At 36.3% G+C, this 18118-nt stretch overlaps 1 protein-coding gene across 2 annotated transcripts in view; it reads right to left on the bottom strand.

The window, feature by feature from the left end:
- arhgap28 (Rho GTPase activating protein 28) overlaps positions 1-17869 on the bottom strand; it is a 36674-nt gene extending 18805 nt beyond the window's left edge. The window contains exon 1 of one of the 2 annotated variants that reach the window (XM_066718759.1): positions 17625-17869. In XM_066718759.1, coding sequence (XP_066574856.1) covers positions 17625-17749 — 125 coding nt within the window. In that variant the 5' untranslated portion in view covers positions 17750-17869. Of the gene's footprint in view, positions 1-902; positions 1000-17624 lie in introns of those variants that run through there. The other variant, XM_066718768.1, reaches the window with a different exon arrangement.
- Positions 17870-18118: the final 249 nt, after the last annotated feature.

Genomic DNA, 18118 nt, shown 5'->3' with positions numbered 1-18118 from the left:
AATTAAACAATTAGACCAATTAAGTCATTGAGGACTCGGTTGGAATGAAAACCAGCATACACACGGCCCTCCAGGAATTGAGTTTGAGACCACTGCATCAGAATATTACACACTCCTTAAAGTGGGAAGTTTGTGACTCCGTCGCATGATTAAGTGCTGCATGTACTATAGCACAAATATTGTACTAAGCAACTAAGATGAGATTAGATTCTAGGAAAGAGAAGTCAGAAGTACATAACATGTTCCTTTTGAATCCATAAGTTTATCTGGGCTTATTTTCACACCTATTCTCTATTTAAGATCAAACATTTACTTATTACATACATCAAAGTAATAAGGCATGCAAGTATTTAGTATCAAGATATTTACAACCATTAAATCTTACTGAAAAGTACCTATTGGTCAGGAATGTCTAATAAATAGCAACAGACTTTTCTATGTTCCTTGGAACTTCTTAAATTACATATTTTGCACATATTCTGATACGCTAAAAGCAGAAGCAGAAATGTTACAACATATATTCAATCCTGTGTGATTTAATTTGGATCTGAATAAAATGATATGCATCTGTGGATTACTGCATGATTGTACAATAGGACACAATAGGCTTAACTTTTAAAACTAAAGTAACTTAGTAACTTGAACAACAGTGTTTTTGTGAGAACAAAACTGAAAAGATGTTATGAAGGAATTGCTAAAGGAAAATGAAATGCAATTACCTCTCATGTACTCATCTGGCCACACAACTGGAACTTATTAACCACAAAGCAATCCGGCCATGTTTCCTTTAGTAAAGTATTTCATTATCTCCAGCGAGAGAGAGAGTTATTGGTGTGCTCAGGATTTCCTGTGGTATTGAACTCCAAATCTATCAGACACGGACAAGATTCCCACCTACATACCTCAATCAGTTCCCATAGAAGTCAGAAGTAACTTTCCAGCTGCCAGCGACCCTCTCATTGCTGCCTTCACCCTCTGAATCTTTCTCTCACTCCCTCTATCTCTAGCTCTCTGGCTCCCTCCCTCTCTCTCTCTCCCTCTCTCTCTCTCCCTCTCTCTCTCTCCCTCTCTCTCTCGTTCTCCTACTCCCACTTAAGTGCTGGATAAACTCTCCCAGGATTCTGGCATGTTTACTGAATGTCTCTATTTAAGAAAGCTGGCACAACATACTTGGGAGTAATCAATAAGGTATGTTGCATTACTAACTGTAAAAGTCACTGAAAGATTCCATGAATTTAAGTTGGGGGTGGTGGGGTTCTAACTTCTTCTAATTAGTATTACGTTTTTATTTTGACTTTTTACCAAATATATGTAATGTTCTATTTAATTTATGATGGTCTATACTGGGCTCAGTGTGTAGGAATTTGTTGTGACTGAGCTCAATACATCACAGGAAAGCAGGGTCCTTTAGCTGCCTGAGTTTAGACCCTACCCCCCATCGTTAAATGGGCACTTGGTGAATATAAAATATAAAATTCTCTGCAGGAGAACTCAAAGCAATAGATTTTAGTGGGGATGCTGGAGTGGGTGTGCATTCTCGTAGACAGGATTTATATAGGTTAATTCGGTGTGCCAATACAAAAGGTTACTACAAATTACAGATGTGGCTTATTTAAAAATGAATTAATTACTGACTAAATTAAGCACTTTATTTAAATAATAGACACAAGTATTAGGCCTATATTTGAACAAATATCCCATATCTATAGTAAGAAACCTATAAACGTTAACACAATTACAGTGTAAAAAACAAACTTGTAAAAACGTAGCTCAGCTTAACTGTTAATTTAGAACACATGAAGAGAATATGATTGTGGTAGGTTTCTTGACGATTGATTGACAGCAATGAAGTAGGCTCACCTATGCAGGGCTCTCCACAGACGGCAGAACAGGCTAATGGCACTGTGCCATCATACTGGAATTGGAGCATCACTATCTTTCAACTGTCTCTTAAAAGGTCAAAATATAATTTGTTAACACTCAATTATAACCTTTCCGTACAGCTCAGACATATTGAATCCAACCTCAGTTTTGACATCTGTCCTAAATTGCACAAAATAAAATATTGTAAACAACAGTCTGCTTGTTTTTCGCAAAAAAAAAAAAAAGTTGTTTAACAATTTATTTTTCATCCCACCCCAACTTTAATGTTTGGACCTGCAGTGTCTTTCTTACTTGTGTTCCAGTTTTTTGTCTTGATTTACAAAAAAACAAAAAATATTTTTGAAGCTATGTCTCAAAAGAAGCCTTTTTTTATTATGAACACAGGAAATGTAACCACAGAAAAAAAGGGAAGAGGTTCCACAAAATACAGAAATGCTTGGTTAGTAACAATAGAAAGTTAACTGGAAAGTCCCTCAAAGAATTTACCTGCAGACAGACACACATTCAAGGCAATCTCCAAGGATTTGTCTATAGGCTGGTCATCCCTGGTTCTGAAGTGTCTTGTTTTGTTGTTTTCTTAAATCTACTTAATTGAGGCAATTGCAGTTTAATTAAGTCAAATGTATGTGTCCAAAGTATTTAGTGATTGACAGAAGTTAAAGGACCGATACCAAATTAAATGGATCACATTCACTTGTGTGTGTGTTTCTATGTAATTGTGTAATGTAAAATTTTAACTCATATAAGACATTTAATTTAACAATATTTGGGGTTTATGGGTTTCAGGCAGAAAAATACAAGTACAAAAAGCTACTATTGCTTTATTCTGAGTATTAATAACCCAAGAGATGTCAAATTACTGCCCTGCTTCTAGGGTGATCTCCCAGGGGTCATTTTCTACCCTCTGCAGCCTTGACCACGTTCAAGTGTTTCTACATATACACCAGCCAGCAAAGCTCAGCACATGGCCAGTGCTATCTAAAGTAAACAATGGCATGTTTATTGGGATATTAATGGATACAGTGCTTACACATTGTATTATGGTGAAGATGGTGCCAGGCATTTAACCAGACCTTGCACCTGCCCTCAGAACAGACTATGAGATGAGTTTCATGGTAAAGCACTGACGGGCTCTTCCTCAGAATCAAGGCACACACTGTGGGTTTCCCTACTTAGAAGAGTTAAAATGGGGCATAATTTTAATATTTCAAAACAACTTATTATTTTTGTTCTTTAAACGTTGCCAGTAAAGTGCTCTCTTGACACCTAGAGATGGCAGTTTACTGCTACTCAACTAGTTAAAGGCAGAGGAAGTAACATGCATTATTAATTATTGAATTGTTTCTCCACCGTTACAGGATGTAAATGCATCCTGAAAAACAGACAAGATCGATACAACAAAACATATTCCACACCAAACTGTTTATGATGCAATTCAGGCAGTCGGTACCAATACCGTCAGTATCACATAATTACAGGATGGCTCATATATAAAATTTAAAATGTTTTATTGGACATTCATATTCATCAATAGATTTAAAAGAAGCAAAACCAAACCAATCCAGTTGCAATCCAGCTTATCTGATAACGTTGATTGTACCTCCCTAACCTGCAGCCATGAACTCATTTCCTTCTTGACAATCTGCCCCTCTTGTCCTTATACAAAGCCAAAATACCAAACAATTCTTAAACAAAACAGATATAAATGATTTAAAAATGATGGGAACATATATTAAAAAACAATCAGAATATGTTCATACAAAAGCTGTAATGAGCTGTACAGGACAGTGATAGATGCTTCAAAATGTTTGCAGTGAGAAAACATAGCCTAACTCATGTAACAGATCTAGTATCCATAGCAAATATTTCCTGTTTTGCATTTTGACAAATGTGAGTGAGCTACATGGAAATTTTTCAGCTTTTCAAAAGCCTGCAGTTAAACAAAACACACATTGTGAATGTGCGCTTTAGACATATTGCCAAATCCCTTAGTTTGTTAATGGCTGAAAGAAAAAAAAAAAAAACTTGTGAATACTAAGGAAAACAACCTATTACATTATCTCAAAGAATAACATATCAGAGATAAGACCAGCACTGAGAACAGATTCTAGTCCATCCCTTTCCAGACTCAAACATGGCTATCAAGCAGCTAAAAGCTGTGCGTTTCCTTGTTTGTTCAGTTTGACCACATTTTTCAAAATGGTTTCCACCTCTCAAACATCAGAGGTTTTGAAGAAAAAGCATGTGCCTGACCTCAGAATCAATACAAAATATATATATTCATCAGTTATTATATTTATAATAGGGCGTAAATGTTTCACACTCAAGCAACCCCACACTTTCACTCTCATCTTGTTTATATGGGTTGGCACACAGTCCATAGTAATTTAAATAGTCAGTCCCAATTTATTTTGGTCTAAGCACTAAAACCATAGCAGTAATATAATATTTGAATGTTATCTAGTACCAATTCAGATTTATATTATACAACACTCAAGTGGGAGAAACTATTAAAAACTCCAAAATATAGGCTATATGGCACACAATTGACAACACGCATCACACAAGAACAGTCCTTCCTGCCCGGCTCTCACGAAGATGCTTCTGTGCAACATGACACAAAGAGCTTTACATATTACAGCCAGAAAGCATCATTGGAAAGCTCCTTATAACAAAGATTAGTTATTTTAGTTCAAAGCAAGCATAAAGCCATCTTCACAGATCCTGCTGACCTCGTGACAGTATAGCACTGTATTCCGCCCAAGGCCTTGTTTTTCTGTAGGCAGTACAAAGCCTGTGCTTATTTTTGATAATCCGAACAAGCAAACAATATGTTCGTTATTGATGAACTAGCTAATCGAAACTGATACTCACTGTAGGGTTTTCCATTTTGTGATGGGCTCTTAATGTTTTCAGCTCTTTACTTTATGCCCCGAAGCGCCAATTCATAAAACTATTTTAAACAACATAAAGATGTTCATTTAACACTACATCCAGTAAACATTTGATTTGATTGCATCACAGCCATCATAAACAACCCAATACCAATTAAGTTATAAAGCAACAATGTAGCCATATTTAGCGTGATATTCATCTATTATTAACAACCTAAAAACATGGTTAGTCTACTCTAATTCATCTACTGCAATAACATTAATCTGTACTGTTCAGAGTAATGCAAGCATAAAGGTTTAATTGTCAACAGTTAAATAACAAGTTAAAACAATATGAAAAAATACAGATCACAGTCTGTGCTTCAAGTCTTTGTACGTATTGTAATAAAAGACAAAGCTGTTGATTTCTGAAATTAATAAATATTATTGTAAAAAATTGAATTATTTCCCCAAAACACCTCTAGTAGGGACAAATCTCAAACAAACCATCATAAATCAACCATCTGAAATCATGAAACCAAGTGTACATCTCACATATGTTCAGTACACAAAGCTGTACTGCACTGGAGACTGAATATATTCCTAAAGTTAGTTAGATGAATTAATGAGTCCAGTGAGACAGTTGTGTCTTTTTGTCCAAGGTGCCCTGCGGGACACACTGCATTTTATTTCTCTCTAGATGTGCTGTTTTTTAGAAAAAGATTCCCTAATAATGTGTGTCACTGTAATCCTAAACTGCCCAACCTGCATCATGCAAATGTTTGCTGGAATCCACCATTAACCTGAACCAGAGCAATCAAAATGATACACAGTGCTAGTGCTAGTGAAATAATGTTTTTACATCAACAATAATTTACTGAGCATGACTAAAGCATTAATCATTACCATATTCTGCAAAAAGTGTTACATCTACTAGTGTTACAATAATGTAGGTGTTATTTATCACAAATAATAAATTATGTTGATTCAGTGCAGTAAGTCAAGACAAATAAATACTTTGTGTGAGACTTCACAATATTGGCAAGCCTCTTAACCAAAAGTTAATACAGACAAGGCTGTGGCAATGCATAGAGTACAGAAAAACAAAGATATGGATCACTTTTTAAATGTCCGCTGAGCTTGGCTGCTCTGCATTCGCAAACAAGTCTTAATGCCCTATTATTAGCCATCACATAAATGTATATAGATGACCGAGTGGAAACCCAAAAGCAGCAATTAGATATCTGTGTCAGAACACAAGAGAGGAAGGGACAGAATGGCATACAACTGGCAAAAAAGAACAGCGTCTGGTAAAACCTGTCCTCTAGAAGGTTTTTTCCTCTACTATAACCACTGCCAGAAATGTCTGATATAGTATAAGTCACGACAAAGACCACAGTTACAGCTGAAATTGTGAATAACAATCACAAAAACATTTTTGAAAGTTTGTCCCGTATGGAAGGATAACCTTGGCAGTTGTCCCGTACCACACATATGGTATCGGCCCCAAGGTCACAGTACTCTCTTGCTTTATTCCATTGATGCGCATTGTGCATTCAGCTCAATCGCTAAGATGATTAGACAATCAGGTTTGTTTACTTTACAATACCAGTTTTACCTTTATAAAAGACATTGTCTCGCTGCTATACTGTAAGAGAAAAAACATCAATTGGTGTCTTGAATAACATTTCAAACACTTGAATAACAATGGAACCCATAATTATGGAGACTCTTGTTACCGGCTTCCCAGAAATCTGAACAGGTGCTTACATTTCACCTGTCACCCTTATTTCTAAATTATACCCGTCAATACTAATCAAAAGTGTTTTTTTTTCAGACTGCAATGCTTAAAAAAAAAGGTGGATAAAATCCAAATTCCATCAGCAGACCATTTTTCAGATTTAAATCACCTAATTCTAGAAATGACTTTACTAACAAAATCAGGGAGAAAATGTAGACAGAACAAGTTTTAAATTCAAATAAGAGTTTAAAGATTCAAATGAAAACTGAAAAGTGGAATGAATCAGTCATGCAACCAGTATGCATAAAACATAAGCATGAAATATATAAACTAAGGACTGTTTTGATGAGAAAGTGCATGTTGCTTTCAGCAATAATAAATTAGTATTACAACTTTTGCCCAATGTTAAAATCTTTAGGTACATTTTATATAATTGTAAAGTTGTTTATTTTCTTTAAGCAATAGCAATGTGAAAAGGGACAGCATTCACAAAGCATCAAGTATTTCCCATAAACCTGGCTCTCCAGCAGCTCCAAGGCTCTTAAGCAATACATATTGCCCTAAACGTATACAGTATTCAATTATTTTCATGCATATGAAGCTCCATTTTACTTAATGGATTTTAATAATAAATAAGAATGGTATGCTCTCCATCAAATAATTATTTATGGCACTGCCTTAATGCAGTCTCCTCCTGAAAATCTGCAGCAGCCAACTGGCATTTTCATGTCTTATTAAAGGCTTCCATTATTAGCCTCTCTAACGATCCTTAATATTAAAGCATCCATGGTAAAAGAAATAATACATTTTAGGGCATGTCAGCTTCCTTTTAAAACAATTAGCCGAATTACCATCCTGGAAAGGAAAAGATGCAGATTTTTTTCTGTTATTTCCCCCCCTGCTAGTTCCTTATCTGTACAGTAGAGTCAGTTCCTTTAACATCAGAGACACCTCTTCAGTGTTTTCTTTTACAGTGAGAATTTATTTCCAATTCATGTCAGAAGTTGTACAAAGGGCTTCTCAGGAAACTTGGGTTTTTATTTTTAAATCAAACACTTTTTTTTGGATTGCCACAAGATTTTAAAGCATTTACTGACCATGATCTCCAATACAGCACACAAACCACTGAATATTCCTGCAATGTTCTTTTGCAAAATCCACTTTGTTGTGAAGGGTAATGATGGATTCTTATTTATGACAATTGGAGCGATGCTAATGCACTGTCCATGCACTTCGGCCTTAACTCTCTTAACTCTGGATAAGGGCATCTGCTAAGAAATAAATAATAATAATCATAATAATAAATGCCCCCTGCTTACAGGAAGCAACAGCTGATGACTCGGCACTTCAGACGGCTTGACCCTGTTGTTCAGATATCTCTCTTTAATTCAATTGGTTAAGTTCTGAAAGCTGTCCATCTGATTTTTAACCACTCACTGAGAGGGGAAAGTGTTCTATCTTACAAGAGGTTTTAATAATACTTTCTTTAGAAATCAATACTCCATTTCAAATTTACAGTAAGGGCTTGCAGATGCATATCCCTTTTTCTCAACATTGATTTCCTAGTATTAATGTATTATCTCAACCATGTAATACTAAACAATCAGAAGGTTATTGCTATTAGATACCCAAGAATTAAAAAAAAAAAAAAAAAAAAAAAAAAAGATAATGGCACAGTGATATGCAGGTTTAAACCCTTCGGCCAGTACAGTGCGTGTCAGAGTGATTCAAGTTTCACCAGATCCTGTTGTAATAAATTTCCCATTCAAATTCAGGACTTTCATTCATGGTTTCATTTCTGTAATTTTACATGCAAAGCAACTAGCTAGGGGAGTTATGAGACCTATAAACTGCCATGTTCTTCCTGCCATAATAACAGCACAAAATTGACAGAACTATACATGTTCCTAAAGACCCAAGGAGGGATATTGTATACGTCAAACATGTATACAATATCAAACAAATCAAGAACTTGCACTAATAAAATTCAGATTTGACTATAGTCTTTCCTAGCCAATATGATATAAAGACAAGAATAACCATGATCCTCAAACTATGTCTTTAAAGTTTGGTTGCAAAAAATGAGCCATGTTGTACACAAAACTTCCAGTACAAGGTGCTTTTTAAACACTCAAGCAAATTGTATTAGGCTTTGGGCAAAGTCTGTGCTTCTCTTGTTAGTTAAGAGTAAGAGTTTGCTGTAGCTTAGTCATTGCTAGCATCATATGTGACAGTACTTCTGCTTTTAAATTAACCATGGTAGTCCTTCGATACAATCTGGTATTTCAGACGCACCTTTTTGCAGGGCTTAATATAATCTGTTTAATTAGGGACCGGGTTTTAAATATGAACCATATTTTAAAATAATAATGCATCGACATCTTCTAATGCAAAATTTAGTGTGTTTTTTTTATTTATGTACTGTCATTAAAGTAATGGTTAATTTAATCTCATTTGCATCTATAGTTAATATTTCTACATCTACTGTGTCAGACAATATCTACTACCTCAGTCACTATACTATACTATATCAAGTCTACAGACAATCATTTAAATGAGCTGATTGGTCTTTAAGAACTTATTACTGAAGCAATACCACATAAGCACAATCATCAAAATGAAAAGAAAGTGAAAGAACAGATACATATTCAATCAGTATTCTATTAAGTCTTGTTTCTAATCTAATTCCATTCACATTCTCTTCAATATACTGTGGAAAATAATTAAAACAGAGGATTAAGTCAACCAAAACATAGCCTATTTAGCAAGAGCTGTTAAAATAACCAGTGGCATGCCATTAGCAGCCCACTCTTTTTATAATCTATTATACATGCCTTTTACTTAGAAGAGATTTGAAAGTGTCATTATATAAACATTCCATATACACATTCTAAAATCTATAATAAAGTGTTACTTTAGGAAATAGAACACCATTCCACTGATAAAGAGATTTTCCTCATTAATGTTTCATACTGAAATTGAAAAGAAGCAGAGCTGTACAGATTCTCCACCGATACCTTACTGCATCATGAGACGTAACAATCACCCGTGATTACCTGCAGTCCTCTCTCCCTCCTCTCCTTTTCAGAGTAGTTTAATTGGTGTTGGAAGTATTTCAGCTGTGGTTTTTAGAGAAAACTACTCCAGTTACAGCCCATAGTGATTACTACGACTGAGGAATATATCAGGAATGTTGACTAGCATAGTCAAAAGAAATACCAGGAAGTTTTTTTTTTTCACAGTTCTATTTATAGGACTTCCAGACTACAATACTGTTTCTTTAGTTCATTGCAAGCTGATCATTATTTTTTTTAAATATTCTTTGTTCTCTTTTTTTTTCCACAACCTGCAACATTGCTGTATAGCTGATCCATGATAATCTCATTTTAGCAACATCAACATGAAAAATATTTTAAAATTAAGTTAGCTTTGTAGTTAAAATGGGATTATAGAGGATTGGTAACTTCATACAGTGAGCCTCTGTTCTGAGCCAGAAAGAGACAATCAACTGAAAGTCATATGTTATAAGACCCTTCAGCTAACCCAATCAGATAAATACTGGCATTAGCCTATATGTTGTCTAACTAGTACAGCATACCAGACAGTTTAAAAAGGATTCCTAAGTTGTTGTTTTTCTCCCAAAACACAAGATTTATAGGATACATCATACATCATACATCATCAGAAAGGCTGAGCGGGTACAGCAGGTACCCGTCTGTGGTCAGAACTGCAGCAGGGGGTAAGTTGTGATATTCTACTACTACCATTCTGTCTCTCCACTTTCCAAAACACAACTCACTTTCGAATGCGCACTTAAGCCCCACACCCTCAAATTGGAATATACAAAGACTGAGCAGGAATTGGTATAATTGTGCTAGCTGCCAGCTTACAGCAATACTTTTCTGGGCCTACAGTCATGCTGTGGTGCTATACTGACATGAACAGCACTCTAAGCTCCTACAAATCCCCCCTTGATTCAGCGACTAATTGAACACTATGCTTAAGGTTAAAGAAACATGCTTTGATTTGTCAGACAACACATTTGTAACAATCAGGAAAAGTGGATTAAAAGACTCAATTCAAATTAGATCTAAGATGTTAAAATTAGAGGTTAAGACTAAAATAACATAAAACTTCAATTAAAGGCCCGCCGTTTATTCCAAATAACTGCAAGAAGCTCCGGCGTCAATTGGAGACCAGCATTTGTATTAAACATTGATAAATAAAAAGACATCACAGACTCATGCAGGGCAAGAAGAGCCTGAAACATTGCTTCATTGCAAAAGTAGGCTAAGAGGCCAGGCTTTTATTTATTTATTTGTTTGTTTGTTTGTAATTATTATTATTATTTTTATAATAATTTGCTTTCCAAAGAAGCAAACAAATCACTTTCAAATGTATGGTGAACTATACAGTGGATTGAAAACCAGATAAACCAAACCATCAACATTATACTTCATTCATGCACTATGTCACAATTGACAGTTCAATCACTAAAATTAACAGCAATACAACTATATATTATTGCTGTGTGTGTATATATATATATATATATAGTTAAAGTGAGAAATAAATGAAGTGTTTTGTTTTAAAATATACGGTATATATATTTACTGAAAACAAGAAATATGCCAAAATTAAAAATAAAAGTTTGCGTAAATGTGGTTCTTTCAAATGTGTTAATGCATCTTTAGAAACTGTATTGATTTGCCTTTTCTGTATTTATTACTGACCGGCTTCTGTGTACATGGTTATGCAGATCAGCCCGGCGCCTATTGAGACCAGCGAGGATTGGCAGTTTTACGGTCGTTACATTTGGAAAGGGGCTGTATTTTTGCATTAAATTAATTAAAACCTTTCAGATAAATGTATTGCAATATGTTAGATTATTTTTATGATTTTATTTTACAGCAGTTTACCCCCAAATAAATAGAGAATGATTATCAAGCAAGAGATGTGTGTGGAGATTTGAAGGGGACAGAGCACAATACAGTAGACAGTATACGGATCTGTAAGACAATGGAATGACTAAAGGAAAGGTATTTCTTCCCAGTTAAAAAGGTTTTCATTCAGTTTTTGCAACTGCACAGTGTTATGACTTAAATCAATTATTATTTCAATTTAAAATATGGTTTATGTTGAAATCTTATAAAATAAATATATATTATAATCCAAATCGCCAACATCTACATAAGTAACATTTCAATAAAAGGCTTCTTCAACCCTATAAATGTGATATCTTTCAATATCTGACCCACTATTGTTTAATTATAGCAAAATTTACTAAATTTTTTTTAATGTAAAATTTTCATTTGCCACATCAAAACAGGCCCTCAAGATATTTTGAGTTCATAGTACTATACAAATACAAAAAATATATGCAGTGCATGTAGAGAATGGAGGAAATCAAATTCCAAATAAGTTGGAATGGTATGCATTTGAGAAATTACAATATTGCCATTACAATATTGAATTGAATCACCTAGTCCTTCTAAGTTAGGGTTGAATGTCATTAATTGTACAGAAGACTCAGCTATGGTATTTTAAAGACAGAGAAACCATGAACAAAATGCTCTGTTGCTTTAAATGAGCTTGTGGCTACATAATGTGTCTTTGTATTCCCTACAGGGTTTTAACTTATTAAGGCTTTCTTTTAAGCATTTTATTAGGGTTGTTTACAGTGCTTGCATAATAGGTTCATACCAGAGAAGAGATCAGATCTGGAGAGAAAATATTTACACACACAACAAAACACAATACATTTTCATTAGAATAGAATAGAATAGAATATTCACAAAAGCTGGTTTCTTAATTAATTAATTAATGTTATTATAAAGTCTATAAACACATCGAGTATAAATATAGAATATAAACTATGTTACATGAGGCAAACAATAGATCTTATACTTGTGGTTCTAAGAACAGAACAGGCTTGTAGGTTTTAATTGGATTTTGTTTTTGCTTCTACATGTAAATGAGGAAAGTCCCCGAAAAACAAAAACGTATATTATATACCTTGTGTGAATACGTTTTTTTTTTGTTTTGTCTAACCACCTTTAAACAATTTTTTAAAGAAAAGCTAGGTAATGATGCTTTCAAATTAATTTGATCATTAATAATGATTGTATTGGGCAAAGTCAATTTATATGTTTATTTGTATTTGTTTATATTGTTTTAAGGGACTGGATTCCTCTACCAGAGTGCAAGTAAGTTACACATACATGTAATAAATAGGTAAATTTAAATTTTAAGCCCTTTAACCAGGTGCATTTGAGCAATTTCCAAACAAGGGAGGTTTGTTTCTATATTTGTGTCCATGTGTTCTTGCCGAGTATTGATTAAACTCCAAGGAACAAAATAATCTGACTAGCTGTGCATTACCTTGTATTTACTCCTCTATGTCTAGACTATGATAGTGCATTAATAAGTCCCAATTGCAATGAACCTCGACTCTCCAAAATAGCCTCCAACTGTGTATTACAAAGTGGTACAACTGAGGGGCTTTGAGTTTTTTTTGTTTTAAGTACCCCTGTTGTACTGTTAGGTGTTGCTACTCACTGGTCCTAGTGCGGAATATAAACAAAGCATTGACACAAAGGACACAAAGCATTGACATTTTAGGACAGGGTGAAGTGCTGTTCTGGGGATTAAGAATGCCGAGCAGCTTCTGTGGTATACCTGGATATTGGAACAGAGGGAGGCACGAGGCTCCCAGAGAAGGACAGGTGGAGAGTGCGGGAGATGGCGATAAGGCGAGGCGAAAAAGGCTATGGAAACCTTCCAGCACTGTTGTTAGAAATCACTTTAAAACACCAACTATAAGCACTCAACAGATGCTTATGGATCCTGTAAGAACATGTTTCAGTTTACAACGTAACGAAAAGGCAGGTCGTGACTAAAAAGCATGGCTTTCAATGAGGAATTGCTCTGGTTAAACCTTTATAGTGTATATTCCTTTGAAAACGCCTATTTTTTTAAATTTGACTGACTTCTGGATGAAACGTATATCCGGGACAGTAAAAATAAAGTGGGGGGGCAGGAGTTTGGTGCCAGTAATGTCACCAAATACACTCATTGCAATGAAGTAAAAATGCTCACTGCTGCCCCGTAGATGTTCCCAATATAGCAGACTAAATAAAACCACCAAATGAGGAAGTTCAAACCCTAGACTTTCCATGTGAAGTCCTAGTTATCAGAACCTTTAGAACACCTGGATTTGTGATTATATTATTTGGGAGCTACCTAAAATTATATATATTTAATTTTCCATGGACCCCATGGTCCTATCTGATAGACCCCCTGGCAGTTCAGGTTTAGAATCCATGCTGTAGAAGATCAGTATCTTGACAATATTGCTGCCATGGTTTCTTTTTTATATACAGTGGGAGGGCAGTTTTATTATTGTGTTTAACCCTGCTCTGGTACCATGAAAAAAGTTAAGTTCACAGTACCATTTGAGGTTGGGTCACAGAGACCCCATGGTACCACAGCAGGGTTAATTCCACATATTTAGGCTGTTGGAACAGATGTAAACCACAGCTGGAATGATCCTCATGAAAGAACCACAGTAACAGTTCTCAAGTCCGCTATGTACCAAATCTGAATGTTCATTGTAATTGACTCCTTATAGTTTTCAAAGCATACAGAAATGTACTGTTGTCTTAAACATGGCATTTTGAAACAACGTTTAGACCTGCATAGGTTTTTATGTTGTCTTATGTTTTATATTATTTCTCTTTGCCATATTCATTGGCTAATAGTGTTTACAATAACCAAAAATTGGCATTCCACGTGTTGCTCTATTTCTTCTTTCATGACAAGTATTTGTAATTAACATACTTGGATAAACCCCTAAAAAGCACCTGCAAAGTTTTTGTTATTCTTTTAGAATATTGCCATGTCTGGGGGAGGAGTGATGACGTCACTCAGCATGGATTATACATCACTCAGAGCGGAGGTATGCAGAAGAAGTCAGATAAAAAATATTTTAGGTCCATCCGCAGTGTAAACATGACAAAGAATGCTGATAAGAATCATGCTGGCAGTCAGCCCAAAGACACTTTAGGTCCGCGCTTGCAGTGTAAACGCATAGATGTGGGCTGGGTTGCACAGCCTAGGGAATTTGTGTAATGTTGTCATCATTGTCAGGGTACCTGCATCAGACACCAGCAAGGAGTCTGCTAATATTAAATCAGACTTAAGGGTCTTCCATGTCGCCCAATTCTGTTAGCAGCCTTGCTGTGCACAGGTGGTCCTTGCAATTCCTGAGCTTATTATAGTGTAGTGTTTACACATGGTTGACCAGGTCAGTGTCAATGACGATGTTTCCTGAGAGGTGCTGATGGAGTCTAGTGATGGTGGATGGATGGACCTTGAATGCCGTAGCGACTTCAACATTAAACAGCACGATCACACTCTCTTTCACTGAGCAATGTATGATTAAAACCTGTCAAACCTGTGTCTTGAATGTGTGTAAAATGCAAACATCACCAGCACGCATGACTTACAACACCCTTGCCACACTTTTACCATTTCATACACAGGGGGAGCAGTGTAGCAGAAATAATACTTAACTTCATGTCGAACAGTGATCATAACCTCCCGTAATACTGTAAAACCTCCAAAAATCCTTCCATTCACATGCTCTCAAACTTTTGTATACAATTATATTTTAAGGGGGCAACATTTATAAAGGTAAGCCAATGAAAATGGTAAATTTATAATTCGACATTGAAAAAATAAAAAACAATATAGAAAGTACAAAACTAGATAACATTTTTTTCCCCACATTTCTCCACCTCTTGGGAGTTTAAACATAACTCATTTTCAACCCTAGAAATTAAGTTTAAAATGTGTGACTAACCCTTAGAAGAAAGAGCATATTAGTTAAGTGGACCTTCATTAAATATTTTTGAAAACTGCTAGCATATCTTTAGCAGAGAAATGTGCGGTGTGTCACTAACATTGAGACTGTAGTCAAAACATTTTTAACTAACCACCAAAGATCTGTGTAGAAGTGATAACAAAAGCAAGGTTTGAAGTTTGTTGCCTAACAATGCTCCCTATAATAAAACAAAGAATGATCTCTTTACCAGTGGCTATCAAAAAAGTGAATTTTTCCAGTTAGCTGGAAAGTTCTCTGTAATCAGATACAGTATTCTATTTCACACACAGATAGACCTAACTCTTGTATCCAAAACTAAACACTAGATGGTTTTACCCTCGGAATGGTTAATCAAAGATACAAACAAAAAAGCAGAAATTCAATACTTTTTAAACGAAATCCAAAAACACTACTCCTACAAGCCTCACACAAAATGTAAATATTTAAGGGATGCATCAATTACTGCTCCCTTACCTCACAAGACGCTTTCACTCATCTCACTCTGTCTGACCATGAACTATTTGTGGGTAAATTCAACTGGTGATGAACGGCAGATAATGGACAAGGCAAGTGGCCAAACATGCAATCCACACACACACACACACACACACACACACACACACACGATCAAAGGTCTGTGTGCCAGATGTTTTAAATCTGTGCATGGAGAGGGAGCAGGGGACTCGGTGAGGGCACTCCATGAAAGAAACAAGAGGAACCACCTCAGATTTCAACTACAAAAAAAAGAAAGTCTAAGTACACTTCCCACTACCCCCCACTCTAACCTTTACCCCCATGTCTGTTACACACCAAGAAAAAGTAGTGTTTGTGGTGAACGAGCATCCTGAACAGACCTAAACCCAGCAGATGCTTAGACACACAATAACTATACAGATGTCTTCCAGAGATGTTTTACAGTTTACCGCAGACCTGGGCCTACATAATCATTGTTGTTTTCATCATCTGCATGAAAGGCATTTGCAAGTGATTGTGGTAGGAGTTTGAAATGTAACTCCCTGAAGGAAATGCACCACGTTTCAGTCCAAGGATGAAGATTCTTCGTTATTTGAATGATTGTTTGTTTGTGGGATTTGGCTTCCTTGCTCTTGATCTTCAGGAACATAATTTGAGAAGGCCTAAGGCTAAATTGTAACACAAAGAACAGTGGTCTTATTTAAAGGGCTAACAGTGCTTAGTCACTGTGCATCACCAATAGTGCTCTGTGTAAGGATTCAGTGAACACCTAATCGAGGTGTTATATCTCCAACCAAAGACTGGACTGTCTTCTAAAAATCTGATCAGACCACAAAGATGTTGGTTTTATCATTTACATTGTGATGTTTACTAATTATTATTAACATCCAAGATATTGCAGAAACACAACTATATATCTGGTGCAACTGATTCAATTTCAACTTAAATCCCAGCATGTCTAGAGTTACAGACTCCTTAAAGGCTGCTGTGTAAATACTGGGACACATTTGACCACATGGCACAATCATTCACCAGCCACAGCAGTTCATGGAAGCCAGCTGTCAGAGAGGTCAAAGATTGTCACTGTCTGGTGTAGGAACAAGCGTTTTGTCATTTCTAGTCAAATAATACAGCTTCCATCAAGTCATCCTGTTTAGGAAAATAAATCATTTTAGTACCAACAATGAAGGGGGTAAAGTCATTTCCAAACGTTGTGGTATTGCTTCAAGTGCACTTAGTAATTAAAGGGAGCTGAAGACTAGAAATAACTCACATATGAGCATTCATTCGTATTTCACACATTACAGCACAGCTAACTGATGTGACACTGCTTTCTGTTTAACTGCACTGTACATGTTAACATGCATTGAAGAAACTCAAAAACAACCTGCAAATGTAGGGCACAAATCAGAGCCAATAAATCAATTAAAGAGGCCAACAATTAAGCAATCTACCCCGTAAAAAACGACCTCCACAATAAGCAGCAAGCACAATGGACGGTAGATGTGCAGTCACAATCAATTATCACAACCAGCTCCTGAAGCCCAAAAGTAATCAATTCATGAAGTGATTGTTAGAGCGCACATTCACCAGAAGCGCACCTCAAAGTCAATGTTTGGCACTTTTCCCTTATTGTGTCATTCAAATGCAGCATTAAAGGTACTTGCATGATTGCTATGGCAGTATGTTACTGTTCTGCTCTTTACAAGTATGAGGTGTGCGACAGACAAAGACCCCCAGGCGCCCCAGTGGAGCTGCTGGTATTTACCTGTTGAGAGACGCGCGTCCCGGGGAAGCCTGCGCCGGGAAGCCGTGGTCCAGCAGGGCAGCCCTGGACGGCGAGTGGGAATGGTAAGCGGTCAAAATCACGCTGCCCGAGTCTTTTCTCTCCATGGTCACAGACGCATTGCCTCCTCACTTGGCAGCCGACACAAGTGGACAGGAGGCTCTCATTCACATCACACTGACACACCAGGGTCTCCCTCGCCGTGCAGAAACAGAAATACATCGGCTCCTCACTCTCATGTGCAACACGACACCGTGGGCACCGGGGGAAGGGCCACCCCTGGTCTTACCAATGAGGATCGGCCTGGCATTTGCATCAGGCATAATGCACACCGCCCACAAACACACAGCCAAGGAAGGTGCTTCTAGGAAACAGTGGGGGGTGCTTGAACTTACTGAACTGTCCTCCAGTTATTGTTTTAGTGTAAATATATGTTTGTTTTTCACTTGTGCTTACTCTTCTATGAACAGCTTCCC

This window comes from Amia ocellicauda, chromosome 2, assembly GCF_036373705.1.
Source record: "Amia ocellicauda isolate fAmiCal2 chromosome 2, fAmiCal2.hap1, whole genome shotgun sequence".
Classification (NCBI taxonomy): Eukaryota; Metazoa; Chordata; class Actinopteri; order Amiiformes; family Amiidae; genus Amia; species Amia ocellicauda.
This window is presented reverse-complemented; position numbering and strand designations above follow the sequence as displayed.